The sequence below is a fragment of the Chiroxiphia lanceolata genome, chromosome 14 (assembly GCF_009829145.1).
Source record: "Chiroxiphia lanceolata isolate bChiLan1 chromosome 14, bChiLan1.pri, whole genome shotgun sequence".
Lineage (NCBI taxonomy): Eukaryota > Metazoa > Chordata > Aves > Passeriformes > Pipridae > Chiroxiphia > Chiroxiphia lanceolata.
The window spans coordinates 20,227,372-20,244,984 of NC_045650.1; the positions used below are offsets into that span (position 1 = coordinate 20,227,372).

General features: G+C 52.5%; 1 protein-coding gene across 2 annotated transcripts in view; it reads left to right on the forward strand.

Annotated features, from left to right (window-relative positions):
• OPHN1 (oligophrenin 1) overlaps nt 1-17,613 on the forward strand; it is a 51,051-nt gene that overhangs the window by 31,000 nt on the left and 2,438 nt on the right. The window contains exons 10-23 of one of the 2 annotated variants that reach the window (XM_032701851.1): nt 1,132-1,223; nt 1,346-1,424; nt 2,169-2,202; nt 3,598-3,660; nt 4,518-4,592; nt 6,240-6,324; nt 6,607-6,665; nt 8,109-8,214; nt 9,847-10,006; nt 13,596-13,743; nt 14,704-14,997; nt 15,667-15,832; nt 16,775-16,825; nt 17,522-17,572. In XM_032701851.1, the coding sequence (XP_032557742.1) occupies nt 1,132-1,223; nt 1,346-1,424; nt 2,169-2,202; nt 3,598-3,660; nt 4,518-4,592; nt 6,240-6,324; nt 6,607-6,665; nt 8,109-8,214; nt 9,847-10,006; nt 13,596-13,743; nt 14,704-14,997; nt 15,667-15,832; nt 16,775-16,825; nt 17,522-17,564 (1,455 nt within the window). In that variant the 3' untranslated portion in view covers nt 17,565-17,572. The remainder of the gene's footprint in view (nt 1-1,131; nt 1,224-1,345; nt 1,425-2,168; nt 2,203-3,597; nt 3,661-4,517; nt 4,593-6,239; nt 6,325-6,606; nt 6,666-8,108; nt 8,215-9,846; nt 10,007-13,595; nt 13,744-14,703; nt 14,998-15,666; nt 15,833-16,774; nt 16,826-17,521; nt 17,573-17,613) is intronic. The other variant, XM_032701852.1, reaches the window with a different exon arrangement.

Sequence of the window (17,613 nt, forward strand, 5' to 3'; positions counted from 1 at the left end):
GCTCACAGTACTGCTCTGTGGTTTGCCTTCTGCTCTCGGCACTGGTTCTGTGGGACTGGGACAGTGTTAGGAGAGGAGGGGAGGGCAGCAATGCAGCTCCAAAGTACTAAGGCAGTGATTTGGGGAACTGCTGCTTTTCACAAAGTGCTCGAAGTCTGGGAGTTCCCCCAGTGCCTCCTCGTGACAGGGAAGGGGTGGGAGGATGGAGCACAGCCAGTGCCTCCAGCTGAATCCCCCACCCTCCTCTGCCATGGAGCAGGTCCCCAGGGCCTTTCCAGCCTGGTGTGTGCTCCAGTGCATGAGCTCATGGTCTGTTCTTGGCAGCACTCTACACACTGCAGCAGGAAAGTAAAATAGATGTTTTGCAAGTCTTTGGCAGAGACCGGGGCAAAGAAATGTCCAAACTATTGTCTGGAGAGATTTGTTGTCACCTATGCCATAAGCATGTCTAAGAAGGCCAATTACTGCAGGTAAGGGCTTGGAAACATGTAAATTAGTGCCTTTCCCAAATTCTGGCAGTCTGGGAATCTGCACCGTCAGGTCACAGCTGGCCACACAACTTCACAATCACGTTATGAATTGACTGTGCTGCAGAGCACAGGGACATGAACACCCAGAGCCAGGACTGAGCCCCCAGTGCCACCTCTCCAGAGCACACCTGCTCTAGGTGGGGTCAGAAAATGTCCCTTTGCCACATGGTGTTTGTGTAAAGCCATCAATGACCATCAGTGTTGTGGGGAACTGGTACTGATGATCAGCCCCGATAAAAATTAGGACCCAGCTGTGTCAGATCAGAGGGGAGCGTGGTTCTGGTCTCAGGCACCAGGGACTGCCTCACCAGGTTTGCTGGAGCAGCGTTCCAGCGCTGCAGAGGCACAGTGCTGGTGTGTGGGGTAATGCTGTGAAGTCCAGAAAATTCTGTGGCTGAGGAGAGGAAGCCTGGAGCACAGAGCCTCTGATCCCTGCCTGTGTTGGTGGAGAGACAGCCCTCTGTGCTCCTCTTACTGGCATCAGACTCTCAGGACATCTGTGGGCAGTGCTGTGCTGGGCTAGAGCTGCAGGGGGCTGAGGAACCCGAAATCTTCTCCTGTGTTTCTGTCCTCTCACCTTGGCTTTCGTGTTCTCTCCTAGGGCACCTTGGACCTGACCCTGAAATCTTGTGTTAGGAGAAAGACTGACTCCATAGACAAAAGGTTTTGTTTTGACATTGAAACCAATGAAAGGTGAGAGGCCTCGTGTTCAGGCATCCCCAAACCCCACAGGCCTGGAGCAAATCCCTCTTTGCTGTCTGTTAAAAACAACTTTTCTTCCTTTCGCTGCCTGTCCCTGGGGGAATTCCACGCAGGTCCGGGACCATCACGCTGCAGGCACTCTCGGAAGCCAACCGAAGACTGTGGATGGAGGCGATGGACGGGAAGGAGCCAGTGAGTGTTCCCGGAGCTGTTCCCAGCTGGAATGTGCTGTCGAGCAGTGTCCTCTGCCGGCGGGTGCAGGGCACACTCGAGGACACGGCCCCTGCTCTGTGCCCCTCCTGCTTCTCTGCTGGTACCTGCCGGTGGATCATGGCCTTGGGCTCCATGCTGGGCTCGGCACAGCTCCCTCTGGGGATTTTGGGTTTCCCCCTAAATCTCGGGATGTTCCCTGGCTGTGCCAGCCCGCTTGAGGACTAGCCTTTTCCTGCTCCTCACTGCCTGCCGGAGCTGATGTTTTGTCTGCCCCTGCTCTGCGCAGCCTTTGGAAAGGTGGGGCTGCCCACCCTGCACCCATGTTCTCCCACCTTTCTGTACCTACTGGGGTTTCCTTCCTTCAGTCTGAGTGAAGCTCAGAGCCCTGCAGTTTGCCTACAGAACAGAGAATTTCCCTAGCAACAGGTGCCCCAAGGAAATGCAGAGAGGCATCAGAAACTCCTTTTTGTGCAGATAATGGGATCTTGCTTAATTGTAAAATGACATTTCTATGGGACATTGTCTTTTTGGCTGTGATTGGCTCTGGGTGATTTATGGATGATTTATGGGTGATCTGTGGGTGGTTTATGGGTGATCTGTGGGTAATCTTTGGGTAATCTATGGGTGATTTATCGAGTGCTGCATTTTCTTTCAGAAATAAGTACCAAATCATGCTGATGATGTTTTTGTTTCTCCCTCTCCCATTCCCTCTCCCTTTTTCAGATCTACCACAGTCCCATCACGAAGCAGGAAGAAAGTGAGTCACTTCTGTTACTGTTATCTGGGCTCCCAGAGCTGTCCAGAGGCTGGGCAGGGTTTTCCTTGCACACACTCTCATTCTCAATTGCTGCCAGGTAGCTGTGTTCCCCCTCTGTGGTGGCAGTGTCGCTTCTGTCCTTGCATCACGGTGTCTGGCACTGAGCCCAGATAAGAATGGGTTGCAGACAGTAGAAGTTAGTGATGCAATGAGCAGTTTTTATTTAGCCAGGAGTAGTGGGATGTGGGATTCAATTTGCACCTCCAAATGCCAGCATAACAGAGGGGAAAAGATCAGTGAGAGACTGAGGATATGTCCCTTAGCAAAGATACTAATAGGGCAAAAGAAGTGACATTTAGTTCCCTGGAGGTCCCACCCACCACAGTGTCCCACGTCCCCCCTCTCGGCAGTGGGGTGCACCTTGTGAGCCCTGAACACTCCAGGGCCTCGTTAGCTGGGTGAAACCTGCATTCTGTCTCAGAGCTCACTTTATCAGCACTGTAATTAGCTGGCTCTGATGAGCACAGGGGCATGAGCACAAACCTGCTGTGCGGCCGTGTTCACATGGCACACTGGGAGCAGTGTGACTCAGGGGTTCACTAAATAAACACTCTCTATTTTTAATAGATTAGAGCTGGTAAGTGTTCCAGTGGTATCACAGCCCTCGGAATCAAGCACCGAGGGGGTCTGTGCTGATTCCTGTGGTAAGACTAAGAAACATCTGAGCTTGGTGTTGCTGTTGCTCAGAGCAGAAATAACCAGTACAAACAATCTACTGAAAATGCAGGGACCCCATGGGCTTCCCCAGCACAGCCTGTGCTGGACTGGGATTGATCCAGATATATCCTGTGGCTGTTTTTTCCAGCAAAATGTTGTTTTAAGTTAAAAAGAGACAGGCCCAGAGCTGAACTGTGGGTAGTTGGCTGGAACAAGCCCTGTTCTCTGCTTTCCTCAGCACATCAAGCTGGGTTCATTTTGGTTTTTAATTCTAGTGACGTAGAGAAGCAGAAAATACATGATTGCATGATGGAGAAGAGCTTCAACTGCAAATTTTGCTCCAAAAGTGATTAATGAAGTCTTTATCAGACACAATTCACATGTGGCAGGACCTGATTTACACTGCTATTATTAAAGACAGGGCATAGGGAGCAGTACTGCAACTCGAAATAAATTCAAGGGGAAATGGGAGAACATATGGGACTAATAACTGCTTGTCAGGATGTACAGAGTGCTGGTGTTTTCCTGGAGGGATGTACGGGATGCGGGTGTAGGTGTGAACATATCTGTGAGCTGGGGCACTGCAGCTTGGGGTGCTGAGAGGAGCTGGAGCTGGGGGTGTCCCAGGGCTCCCCAGGGGTGCTCAGGCAGCTAACATGGATTCCTTGTCCCAAACAGTGGAGCTGAACGAGGTCGGCTTCAAGTTTGTTCGGAAGTGCATCAACGCGGTGGAGACGAAAGGTGAGGAGCTTGCCCTGCTGTCGGGAGGTGCTGCTGGCCTGGCCCTGCTTCCCGTAGCCTCAAGGCACCTCATAGTTCCTGTAGTACCGTGTTTGTTAGTCACTGACACAGGAGCTTGGCTGAAGAAATCCTGTGTAGTCTGGAATGTCATCATACCAAATTCGGTTGGGATTGAACTTCTACCTTTATGCTGTTTTCACTCCCGGTTTTCTCAGTTCTGGCTCTGAGCACACCCACTGTTGGGCAGCAGGAGAGCAGCTCTGACAGCCCATGCTGGGGGCCAGGCAGAGCTGAGGAGGGTACAGGGTTGTTCAGCCCCAGTCTGTGCAGCAGCAGGACAGAAACAGGCTGAGGGGTGGCAGCTCATCCTCTGGGCTGTCCCATGTCTCCCAGCCTGCACCAGTGAACATCCAGTGAACTTCACCAGAATGGGCTGGAGGAGTAGGGTGAATCCCTCAGACTTCTGGATGCCCAGGCTGCTGCAGGGAATGGTACCTGGGTTCATCTCCAGAACCTCTGGGACTGTGGCAGCCAATGCCTCCTGGAGTGGGAGGCAATGGGGTGACAAAGACCCTGCTCACAGAGCTGGGAAAGACAGTGGCTCTGCCTGTCCCAGCACTGGCCAGTGTTTTCAGAATCTACTCCAATGTGTTTGTCTTCTCTCTGGGTTTGAGCACATTCATGTTAAACCTGCACCTCCCAGAAATGGCACATTTGGGCTGGTGTATCCCATGCACTGGCTGACCGGGCTGTGGGACAGAGCCCAGCAGCAGGGAGAGCAGTTCCACTAGATGGGGCTTTTGGGCTTCCAACCAGTGGGAGGACCTTGGCTGACACTCCTGGCTTTCTCCTCTTAGGAATCTCCACAGAGGGCGTGTACCGGACTGTTGGCAGCAATATCCAGGTGCAGAAGTTGCTGAATGCCTTTTTTGGTAAGAATTAATTATTCCATGCAATTACCCTGTCCTGGTTTTGAATTGCTGGGGAGGGACAGAGAGTATCAAGTACCCCAGTAAGAAATGTCCAGTGTGGGTCCCTGCAACCCCTCTGAGTCACATGTTCCCCTCCTTTCCTGGGTCTTTTCCCCTTCTTTCCTATATCATGGTGAGCTGCACTGGGATAACACAGTGAGCTGGACTGGGGAGGTGGCCTCTGCAGGGAGGCCTCCATCCTGGTGTAAGGTTTTTCCCTGGAAGGATGGGGACACCTCACTGTGTGTGTTAGGGAGTCAGTGTACCTGTTAAGAAGTCGGTGGATGCATTCCTGCTGTGAGCCTGCCTGTGACTGGATCTGTCTGTCACAGAATGTGGCAGCTGGGGGCAGTGTCTATAGGAGACTCCCTGGGCAGGCTGTTCAGCAGCACAGCTCTGTGCTGGGACAGGTGCTGCCAGGCTGGGACCTGGCTGAGGCCATCGTGCCCCGACCCCTGCGAGCCCCTCGGGTGAGCCCTGGGCTCGGTGCCCGTGTGCCCAAGGCTGAGCCATTCTCTGCAGCCCTGCCTAGGGGCTGGAGCACAGGGCAGGGAGTGGGATCCCCTCACTGCCTGCGTGCCTTGGGCTCGCCCCAGCTCAGACACCTGATATTAATGCAGCATTCAAAGCCTTTGGCTGTTGCTTCCTATTGCTTCTACTCTGGATGTTGTTTATTAAGACACTGGTTTGTGCTGGCATCTGGCTGTGCCCAGTTCTCATGGAGCCATGACTGGCTCCACTCGCCTGTGACTCATTGCTGAGCCTCAAGTTTTATTGCTGCTTGATTCTCACCCTCCCTGTGAGCAGCTCTGTGGTTTCTCCTCCAAACCACACCAGTGAGTGGCTTTTTGTTTTGTTTATCTGCATGGCCTGGATAACCACTTGCTACCCACTGGGTATGAATGCACGATGGAAAGTCCAACACCACAGAAATAACTGCTGCAGCAGGATTTCAACCTGAACTGCTCTAAGGAGTTAGATTTTTGTTTGTTTGTTTGTTTTTACTCCTCTTTCTTTTTAAAAATAAATCCTGCTGTTTATTTTTTTAATCTAGCTGCCCCTGCAACCACATCCTTCACTTCATGGCACCAGAGACATGATGTGGTTGTTCAGTGAGGGTGGGTAGGAGCAAACTGTCCTTCCACACTGCTGGGCCCCCCCTGAGCTCCTTTGTCTCCCTGCAGCGAGAGGAAATGCTTCCAGAACAGCATTCAGGGGAGCAAAGGGGGGATTGGAGCTGGCACTCAGATTACTATGGATGTCAGAAAGCTTGTCTTGGCCTGTTAAAATCTGTTGTTTCTGCCAGTCTTGGGAAAAAGCAAACTATGGAGAATACGTCCTCACTGACTTTTCAGCACTGCTTAAATTTGATCTTCTGCTTCCCCCCTTGTCCCTCATTAGCACTGCTCCCCAGCCTCTCCAAAGTCCTGACACTGGTGCTTTTCCCAGCTTTTCCCTGTTCTGTTTTTCCCAGCTACAGGAATCAGAAGCTCTCTTTGTGTGCTGCTGTGGCTTCATATGTCTCGAGGGGAAACCCCACCAGAGCAGACTATTTATAAACAACCTCTAAATGAACCTTATTTTAAAGGCGTTTTGTTTTTCCTCCAGATCCGAAATGCCCCGGGGACGTGGATCTCCAGAGTGGAGACTGGGACATCAAGACCATTACCAGTTCACTGAAGTTCTATCTCAGGTAGCACTGCAGGTCCCCCCTGCCCCAAGGGGGCAAAGGAGCCTGGGGCTGATTCAGGTGAAAAGTGGAGTAATTTGCCAGATGTTTACATCTGGCTATTGGAGAGGGCAGAGTCACAAAGGCTGGGGGAAGAGGACTGGATTTTGATAAATGTGGGTGTTGCAGAACCCCCCATGCCTGAGGGGAGGTGCCGCTGTGGTGGCGGGTTCCTGTCGGTCCAGGGTCGGTGATGAGCAGGTCATGCTGTCCTGCACAACTCAGTTTTCCTTCTGGTTGTTGCAGGAACCTGTCTGAACCCGTCATGACATACAAGCTCCACAAAGAGCTGGTCCTGGCTGCCAGTAAGTGCCACAGCTGCCCCACTGATGGTCCCTGGCCCTGCCCTCCCCAGACAGGGTCCATCAAAATCACTTGTCAGAGCTCTGTCAGCCCAACTCCATGGTGTCTGGCTGCTTCCCCTGTTCAAAGAACAGTGACCCTCCTTTTCAAGTGCTTACCTGTGCAGGGGAGGTAGATTTTCCTTCTTTCCTTTGCTGCTGCAGTGCCCTTCCTTTGAACAGGGTTTCATGTTCTCAGAGGGTCTGGAGAGCCAGGGTATGTCACTCACCTGAGAGCAGCACAACAGTCCCACAAGAATTGCTGCCCTGTAGTATTGATATATTTATTTTAAAACCCACGAGGGAATGGGCTGTGCTGTTCCCACATAGATAGCACACAGATAGGTGCTCCCTTTAGGTCGTGAAATTTGTCCTGGGATGTTGAATCCAAAGTGTCTACCAGTACATGAAAGACATTTCTCTGCTGCAGCTCTTGGGATTGAGCCACAGCCAGGAATAACAGAGGTCAGCCAGGAAGCATAGGTGTATTGCCAGGCCCTCACGTGTGCTGAGCTGGCCTGTCCTCAACTGTCCCCTCATTGTGGCCATTGCAGATAAGCTGTGACAGTTGTGAACTGGCTGCATCCTCAGAGCGTGCTGGGAGCCGGTGTCCTGTGAGGGAGACAGAGGGATGCAGGAAGCTGGTCATTGCTCTCAGCAGGGGAGTGCTAGCATTCAGAAATATGTGGCATTAGAACGTCCCTCGCTCCCCTGTGCACCTGGAAGTCAATGGGAGGGGAGGGGCCACCTCTCCTCCATGTGGCTCCCTGGAGAATGAATAACACCCCTTCTTTCTTGGAAAGGGAAATGTTCCACCTCCTGCTGATGGTGCTAAATAAAGCCCAGGATTTATTAGTTTCAGAACTGGTTAAGTCTATGATGTCTGGGCAGGACCCCGATCCCTTCCCTGCCCTCCCTCAGAAACTTGCAGCATTGAGCTTCCCAACCACTAGATCCCAAACCATGCTTACACTGAGTATTTTATTGTTTCTGGATTATTTATGCTTCTAAGGGTGACCTCTTTGGGTCAGGGACTCAGTTTTTTTCCCTGCAGGATATTTTGGGTGTTGTTCAGTGTTAGAGCTCTCTGGGCTGATAAGACACCAGAGAGGGGCCATGTGCTCCCAGGTGTGTGGGGTGAGGGTGCCAAGGGAGGACCTGCCCATGCCCAGCCTCTTTCAGCCTGCGGCCCTGAGCTCCTTTTCAGGCTCCGTTTCTTCCTCTTTCTACCTCATGTTGTTCCTCCCAGTGTTCACCCTGTTGCTGTGAAGTCTCACTTCTCTCTGCTCCCTCTTGCTCTCCCACTGCACAGAGAACAGCTTTGGTTTCTTTTGGCTTTATCTTTCCCTGGTGTATTTACTTTGAAAGTGGTGGGCACAAACTCTTCTTTGTGTTACTGCTTTCCAGAGTCCGAGAACCTGGATTACAGGCTGGGAGCTATTCATGCACTGGTGTATAAACTGCCTGACAAGAACAGGGAGATGTTAGAGCTCCTCATCCAGCACCTCGTCAAGTAAGCAGATGTTTTCCTCTAGAACCAAAGAAAGGGAATAATAGAATCAGCAGAACAAGCCATTTTTAGGGTTAGGTTTGCAAAATTGTATCCACCACAGCCCCCTTGGGAATTTCCACATGGACTGCACAAATGAGGTGATTATCCTTGCTACCCTCTGCATGAAGTGATGCTTCTCTTTCTGATTGCCCCTTCCACCCCTTTCTGACACACACAGAGCAGGAAATTATTTTAAAATTAAAATACCCTCTTGAGAGCAGGGCTATAAATCTCACCTCTCACTCCAGGTAACAGGAATGTTAGGTCTGGGGTTCAGGAATGGCTGTGGGACCTGTGCCTATGGGCTGCATGTGGAGCTTTGGTTTTATCTGCAGCCCTGTGGGTCGATGTCCTGAGCCCTCAGAGCAGCAGGAAGATGTAAGCATGTTGGTCAGGTTCTGGCACAGGCATGTGGCAGTGGGTGCTTGGTGGCACTGAACAGTGACCTGTGGCTCCCCCTGTGAGCCACTGAAAGAGCCTGTTACTGATGATCATGGCACCAGCACTGCACTGGCAATGGAGGTTTTCCTGCCTCCTTGTCACTCCAAACTCAAAGACTTGGTGGGCAGGGGCAATTGTTTGGGCTCCAGAATTGCTTTGGAGAAGCTGTTTTCAAACCTGGACTGTTTCCATCAGCAGGGCTGACCTGGCACTGTCACCCTGCCACACAAAGGGGAGTGCCATGCCCCAATACCATGGTCCCTCAGGGGGGCTGCTTTGGGGGACCCTGCCTGCAAGCTGGTTTCAGCCTTTCAGGTACCTGTCTGTGTGGTTTTAGGAGTCTTTCTGTGTGTGAGGCTGAGCCAAGTGCCTGGCGTTCACCATCAGTACACCAAGTGCCCTGTGAGGCTGATGCAATGCTTGTGGTCACTGAGTTTATTCCTCAAAGTGTTTACTCTTAAATTCTATTCACTCTCCCCCTGGAGACAGAACCCTCTAAGGCCAGAGCTACAGGGCAAATTCAGAGTTCATCACATGTCAGCATCAGTCCCTCCTCAGGTCCAGTTCTGGCTGAGGCAGTGCCCACCTGCATGGTTTGTATTGCAGCCAACATCTAGGGCTGCCCTGCAGGCTCCATCCTCCTCCAGAGCCGGGGCACTACTGGGCAGGCAGAGCTCTGCCCTGTGGAACTGGGGTCTCTCAGAGAGCAGATGCTGTGCAGAGATTTATTGGAAACCACTGAAGTGTGCTCCCTACCTTCAGTCCTCTTCCTTGAGAGAGAAGGAAAATTAAAGCCAGAAGTTAGTTCTGGATAAATAGGATATAGGATTTAAATGATTCCTTTGTTGAGTCCTTTTGTGTATGTGTTGTGCAGATGACTTTTGATTTCAGAGTTAAAGTGGAGCTGGGAGTGGGAAGGGATCAAATGAAAATGCTGTCAGTACGTTGTTCTCTCAGCAGCTGTCCCAGCCAAACATGCACGTCGGAGCTAGAACCGTGTTTGTCTCTGCCGGGAAACAGGTTCTCCTGAGACACAATGAAGAAAATTGAAGGACTGATTCTTACTGTATCCTGGGTTTTTATGGCTTGTAGTGAGATCTGTTTGGAAAAAACCAAACCAAACCCTATTCCTCCTTCCCCTGCTCTCTGCAGTGTGTGTGAGCACAGCCGGGAGAACCTGATGTCGCCGTCCAACATGGGCGTGATCTTTGGGCCCACTCTCATGCGGGCACAGGAGGACACTGTGGCAGCAATGATGAACATCAAGTTCCAAAACATCGTGGTCGAGATCCTGATCGAGCACTTTGGGAAGGTACAGGCAGCCCCCCAGCCCGGAGCTGCTCCGGCTGCTCCTGCACACTGTTGCTGCGGCAACGCGGCAGCGCTCTGGCTCCTTCGGGAGCCTCCTTGGGCTGGGTTTGTGTAACACTCTGCTCTGAAAGGCTTCAGGAGGAAACAAAGAATTGCAGGTGTGTTCCTCACCGTGGCCTTTAGCTGGTTCCAGAGCAAACACCAGGTCTGGGCATTTTTGCTTTATCTTTTTAAATAAGGGTAGTCTTTATTGAAAAACCCCTATTGTATGGCTGGACATTAGAGGGCCTGACACTTTTCTTTGCTAGACAGGAGCTAGGCCAGAGCAGAACTGGTTTTAATGTGCACAGTCCAAGATGAGACACTACACGACTGTTAAATCAGGGGAAAAAACCCAGAGCAGACAGGTACTGAATGGTTGATGAAAGTAATTCAGCTGTGAATGCGATCCGTTCAGATCCGGGTGTGAGGACAGCGTGGGGATGGTGTGGGAAGTCTAGGGGGAGCTGCTCCCTGGAGTGTGGGGGTCTGGGGAGCTGCTACCTGGGGTGGAGTGGTCTGAGGAGGCTGCAGCTGGTGTCCCGTGCCCGTGATGTTGGGCCGTGCTCTGCACAGGGCAGTGAGCCCTGGAGAGCCTCCAGCTCCATCTGCCTTCCCTGGATCTGTGCTGGCTGTTTCAGCCTGAGCAGCACCCAGGCTCCAGCTGCTGGGGTGGTGCCGAAGATCCATGTGCAGGCAACAGCTTTGTTGTGTGGAGTTGTGTCTTTGGAGAGCAGAACGTGCCGCTGTCTCTACTTGCTCCTGGCGGTATCTGATGTTGGCTCGGGGACATCAGGGTGGCTGGGGATGGCAAGACCTGTGTGTTAATGTTTAAAGCTTGAGCAGCATTTGCATCCTGAGCAGCAGATCCCAAGCAGGGTGCAGACTGCTTCCCTGGTAACTGCCCCAGGTTCCAAGGAGTGGGTTGGTCCTTCAACTTTTCATGACAGCATACAGTGTCCAAACTTCTCTCATGCCTTAGAGGCAGGGAAGGTGTGGAGCCATCTGTTCAGGGATGCTGTTTGCTGTGAGGGGGCTGGGGCAGCTCCCAGCAATAGGGCAGCACAGGGGCAGGGAGAGGAAAGGAATAGGTGGCTGAAGCTGGATCAGCAAGGTTCTTGCAACAGGAGATGTGGAGCCAGAGCAACCAGGTGGGGACCAGATGTGGGGGTGGGACCAGATGTGGGGGTGGAAGTTGGCTGTAGTGCCAAGGATTGAAACCAGAGAAACAGGATGAAAGAGCTCAGAGACACTTCTGAGTATCCACACCAGAAGCTCAGGGAAACACAAGGCAGTTCCTTTGTAGGTCTCTGTGAAGGCTTTTAATAAGTTCCCACAGAAAAACAGGGACTGGTTTGTGTCTGGGGTCTCACCCAGCTCTCTCCAGAGCTGAGGCTCTGTCCTCCCCCCATACAGCCCATGGCTCAGGCTGAGTCACCACACCATTGCCCTGCCACCTCCAAGAGCTGGGATGGCACCTTTAATTAAACCACATGTCCCTTTGCTTGCTTTTAATTTCTCTAGCAATAAGGTTAAGTTAGTCACATTTACTAGATTGAGCTTGTAAGTTCAGTGTTTTAGAGTTGAGTGTCTTCAGCTCACACATGAGCAAACAGATGAGTCTGGAGGAAGAGGGGATGTGGGTTATGTGGTGCAATGTGAAGGCTCTGAGGACAAAGTAACTATGAAGTCTTTGTAGATAATATTACTATTTTCACAGCTCATGTTTCAGTACCATGAGTTAAGTCGAATAAGTTAAATAGGTTGATTGTTCTGGAAACATCTTCTTCCCTATACAACCCTTCGTAAGGTGAGGGTATGTCAATATCTTTGTACCTTCAGGTTGTTTAACTTGGATTTTCATTTAGAAGCAAAGCAGAGGCTGCACTCACATCTTAAACAGAGTTGTGTGTGGTGGGTTTAGCTTGGGTCTCAGGTGTTGAAAAGCACCTTGTCAAAACAGCATTCTGTGGTACCTCTATAAGCATCCATGGGGAACATAACACTTTAAAAATCAGGATTGGATTCTGGTTAGGATATAGGAAGGAGGTTGATATTTCAAAAAAATTGCCCTCCTGCAGGCAATACTTTGCTGTTTTAATAATACATGAGCTGCTGCTTTTAACTCCCTCTGATTCCAGGCAGGGAGAGCACTCCAGACTTTGTGTTCCAGAGTGGGGAACATGTCCTGCCCCTGCCCAGGCAGAGCCCTGTGGGCACTGAGCTAGCACACGCCCTGTGCCACCAAACCCTGAGTGGTTTTGGTTTTTTTCCCAGAGAGGGTGTGGAGTCTCCCTCACCGGTGATGTTCCAGAACCATCTGGACACAATCCTGTGCCCTTTGCTCCATAGACCCTGCCTGAGCAGGACGATGGACTGGATGGCCCACTGTGCTCCCTTCCAGCCTGAGCCATTCTGTGGTTCCTGCTGCTCCTCTCCTGTGCAGGGGGGCAGGCTGTCAGCAACCAGGCCAGGGTCCAGCACACAGATCATCCCAGGCCAGCCCAGGCTGGGCACAGACAGCCCAGCCATGGGGTGTGGGCAGCCTGCCTGCTGCTGCTGCTCACCGGGTCCAAGGAGGTTGAACTAGGGATGTGCTTTCCTCTCCCATCCCTCATCTTGATCTCCCAGTCCTGCTCTTTGGCTGACAGAAGAAGGAATACACTTTTGGTTTGAATTACCAACATGGGGCACTTAATCAAAGCAAAATGTTACATTTCTTCATGTTCAGATTTTTCTGGGTGACTCAATGAAGTTGTTTTTCTACATCAAAGTGTGGCCCGAGGGTGTGGTGGCCCAGCACTCTCATCCTCTGGGCTGGAGCCTGGAGGGGACCAGCTACATCTCCCAGGACAGGCAGTGAAGCCTCCAGGCAGCTCGGGCCACGCCTCCACAGTAACTCAGGCTTTCAATCCTAATATAACTTCAGTAACATCCCTGGGAATAACCTTGGAGCAGCTCCTTTGGGCCTTAACACTATGTTTCAGCTATTAAAATGAAATTCTTTTTCAGCTCTCAAAAAAAGCCCTGACATAAATAAGAACCTCTCAATTAAACCCACCAAATAGGTGCCACATGACCACTGAGAAAAGGAGATAAAAGTCAGCAGTATTGTTTTTATGCCTATAATTCTTCCCAGGTAATTTCCTGGTACCACACACTTCATTGTAAGCCGAGAGCTGGAGTGTTGTAGGTAGATCTGAAACAATGACGGGCTGGTTTGGGTGTTTTGGAGATCATATCACCTCACCAGTGGGAATTTTGATGTTCCTCAGGAGCTGTCAGCTCCAAAGCTTCAAAGCCTCCCTTGTCTGCTCCAGGAGAATTTGATTCTAGAGATTGTCTGTGTTTGTGATCTCGCTGCTGTGCCGTGGGGACGGCGTCATGGGGGGGAGGGTGTTGTGGGGGGGAGGGTGTTGGTGGTGTGGAGGTTATTGGTGGGGGGGAGGGTGTTGGTGATGGGGACGGTGCTGGTGGTGGTGGGGGCACCTGCGGGAGGTGAGGCAGCAGCCCCTTCGTGTTGGGTCACCTGGACGTGTCTCCCTTTACAGATCTACTCCGGCCCCCCAGAGGACACCACGGCCCCTCCAGTGCCCCCACCCAGGGTGGCTGCCCGGCGCCACAAACCCATCACCATCTCCAAACGTCCCCTGAGGGAAAGACCTGTCTTCTTTGGTGCTTCTGTGGAGGAAAGTGGAGGTCAGTCCACCTGTTCTCTGATGCCTTACTTGCCTCTCACCCCTCCTGCTTCCTGTAACACCTTTCCAGAAGCAATGGAGGAAACAGCAGCAGGGCTGCACTTCCTTAGCCCTGGGCATGGCAGGCAGTGAGGGCTGTTCAGGGAGAAAGGAAAGCAAAAAATACGCGCGCGTGGGTTGCATCATGTCACAAGTCAGATTCCCTGGGATTTGGGTTTTTCTGCTTCCTGCTGTGTTCTCCATTAGCTAAACTAAGGCTGGTTCTTGCACAGGAGAGGCCCAGAGGAGAGGTTTTGTGGCTTCGGAGGCAAAGGTGCAAAGGGAACTGCAGAGGGAGTTGGTGGGATGGGAACCAGGGAGGTCTGCAGGGTGGCTCAGCCACTGGTGGTTCCAGAGCAAGAACTCTAAAGTACTTTTTCAGGACCCAGTGATAGTACTTTCTAGACCAAGTTCAGCTCTGCTGTTAATTCCAGCTGACTGTAAGGAAATGCTGAAGCCTTTATCGCAATGTCGAAGGGCACATCTGCTTAAGATCATGTTTCTGCACCCAATTTGCTCTAATTGTCACTGCAAGCTGTGCCCTGATGCCATTGTTACCAAAGAAATGGCAAATTTCTTTCTCCATTACAGTTCTCAGAGCTTTTAGGCAGATGATGTTTTAGGCATAAAGTGTACACGAAATGCACTTTATGACACTGGCAAAACACGATTGATTCACGTTACTCCTTAAAACCCCCAGCCTGCTCATGCTGTTGGGGCTGGCCTTGCATTCCAGTGCTTCCCCGAGCTGGGAGTGGAAGCACCATCAGGGAGCGGGCTGCAGGGAGCGGGCAGGTTCACAGCACAGCTCCTGCTCCTGGCTCTGTGGCACAGCCGGAGGGGTGAGGTGAAGGGTTTTTGGTGGGACATGGAGCATGGCACACAACTAACCCCACAGCTCTCTGTCCCCTTGACTCCGCAGCAGAGTGGCTCGCCCAGACCCCCAATGGTGGTGGCGCGGAAGCCCCCAGACCCCTCCAGCGCAGCCGCCCGCCCGCGCCCCGGCCCGGGGGGGACGAGCCGGGGCGTCCCCCCACCGAGGGCCGGCCCCAGCCCCGCGCAGAGCCCGAGCCGGGCCGGCCGGGGGCCAGGCTGCAGGACGGAGGGGTGAAGCCGGCCGGCAAGGCGGCCAACGGCGTGGTGGCCAGCCCGGCCCTGAGGAGCGGCACGCTGCAGGCCAGGAGACCGGCCCCCCGGCCGGGGGGCAGCAGGGACGGTGAGTGTGCCCTGGGACCGTGCCCTGCAGTGCCCTGCTCCCAGGGGAAGCCTGAGGTGCCAAAGCCAGCCCTCTCTGGGGTGGGTGGTGGGCTTCTCACCTTGAGTCCTCTTAATATAGCTTGGCAGGAGGGGAGGAGAGACCAGAGCAGCCTGAGACGTGGGCACAGCCAAAGTCTGACACTCATTCCATGTTGACTTGACCCTAAAAGACTTTCAGGGTTTAAGTGAATAGTGAGGTTGGCTGGATCTTGGGGAAGAAAAGCAGCTGAGGAGAGGACAAATAGTGCTACTGCATAAAAGCTGGGAGAAGCAGCAGCCGCAGGGATCACCAGTTCATGCTGTTCCTCTCCCTTTTGCAAACAGCGCTGCACAGCATTTAGTTAAGAACACTTGTCGTTCCCAGGCAGTATCAGCTTCACAGTCAGCAGCTACATCGAGTTTGTCCTCACCAGCCCTGTTCCCAGTGCCAGGAAGGTTGGGCTGGGGCAGGCAGCACGGGAGCTGCCTTTCCCTGGACTCTGTCCCTCCCTTCTGGCAATTGGCCACTGTCAGCAAGAGTTGGGGCAGACAGACAGAACTAAATCCACTGACCTGTTCAGTGTCCCCTCATAAACATCTCCCCTCTGGCAAAGCTGCCTGCTCAGTGTTTGTGATCTCCATCCTGCAGGTGAGTGTGACGGTGTCCCTAAGCCGCGTTCCCATGGCGATAAGCCGGTGATAATGCGTCCTCCCGTGAGACCTCCAGATCCACCCTGCAGGATGCCAGTCCCTCCAAAGCTGGAGCAGAGGCCAGATCTGATAGCAGGGACAGCAGAGGAGATGCCCTCATCTGTGTAAGCCAGCTGCCTGTGATGGGTGCGGTGCCAGTGGGGGCTCCTGGGGGCTCGGGAAGCTTAAGGGGAACAAGGTGAGCCTGGGCAACAGGAGTAGGAGTAGGCGTCACCTCCCAGAAATTTTGGAAGACGAGGAGAAGAAATACCCAGTTGGTTTCCAGTGCCGGTGTGCAGTGGCTGGAGCCCATGGGCATCCACTCTGCACCACTGCGAGCACAGGTTCCAGTGTCACTTGGGAAGCTGAGCAGAGGGCATGGCCTCCCTGCTTGGTCCCAGCAAACCTCTCAAATGAGACACTTCCTGGGGTAGGACAACATCCAGCTTGGATCTCAAGGAAACTGGATAGAGTTCAGCTTCCTCCTCAGATTTCTTTCAGATTTTAAAGAGTCAGAAACCCTGCTGGCTTCAGTGGGAATTAAACAAAAGAAAAAACAGTGCCGTGAGTGTCAGCTCCATGATCCAGGGCCAGGCCTTGGCTCTCCTGAACTGCCTGGGAGAACTTCTCTTTCTGTGAGCATGGGCATGAAAACACTGAAGGAGGGACCATGAAAGACATGGATGCAGGTTTATAACCCAGCACATGGGATTACAGGCAAAAGTATGGAAATAATGACTGGATGTGGCATTTAGTGCAGTGGTTTAGTTGGTGTGGTGATGTTTGGTCAAAGGTTGGACTAGATGATCTTGGAGGTCTTTTCCAACCCAGATAATTCCATGATTCCATGGTTCTGTAAGCACAGCCAAAGTGCTGGCAGGTGCTGTGAGGGCAGAGGGCCCAGAGCAGGTGGCAGAAGGAGCCCAGCTATGCCTTAGCACAAGAGCTGTCATTTGAAGGGGATCTCTGCAGTTCTGCCAGTGCTGTGGCTCTTTCCCCTGGCACAGAGCAGATCTAATTAGCAAATGATCAAATCACTGGCATGACCTTTCCTGTCCTCTTTGCAGGGTGGCCTCTAGGACCAAGTTCTTTGAGACGGCTTCCCGAAGAACAGGCAGGTAAGGCTGGCGTGGGGAAGGCAGCACGTGGATAGCAGCAGTCCTGCAGCACAGGGTGCTCCCTCTGAGGCAGAGCCAGCACAGCCACCCTGAGCCCCAGCCCCAGCCCCAGCCTGGCTTGGTCTTGCTTGTGGGCAGCAGGTGGGGCTCAGCTAAAATGCTGAAACAAGTACACAAAGAGTAAAATGTGAATCCAGATACAGACTTGATAAATTAAATCTGCCAAGTGCCACACACATCCCCGTGGATCCTGTTTGCCATGGGTGTGGGTCTGTGTGGCACAGTGCCCATTGTACTGGGGCTTTGTGAGGAGTCAGGTCATGGGCGAGCTGAGCAGGGCTGGTTAGGGCATGTGGCTGGTCCCACACCGGGGCTGTGTGGGCAGGGGGGTACAGGGTGATGGGTGGACAGTGTGGGCACCGAAGCCCTCGGCTCTCAGTGCCAGCAGGTACCACTTGTGATAACATCTGCCCAAATAAGCTCCAGCTTCCCGCTCTGAAGGGTCACCAGCCTCTGCCCAAGGGCGAGCACATTTGTAAGTCTGAGAACTGCTGCTGCTAGTGCTGCTGGGGAGATCATTTGTTCTACTGCAAAACACAGCCCTCCCTGCACAGCCTTGAGCAGCTCGTGGGGCTGAGTCGGAGCCTGCTCCTTGCATTCATTTTTTTCTTTATTCTTTTATTTCCTTTTATCCAGTTCTTCATCACCACAAGGCAGGATCCCAGGTGATGAGAGCTGAGGCTAAAGGTACGTGTTTATGACAACAAATGAAATAATAAACCAAAAGC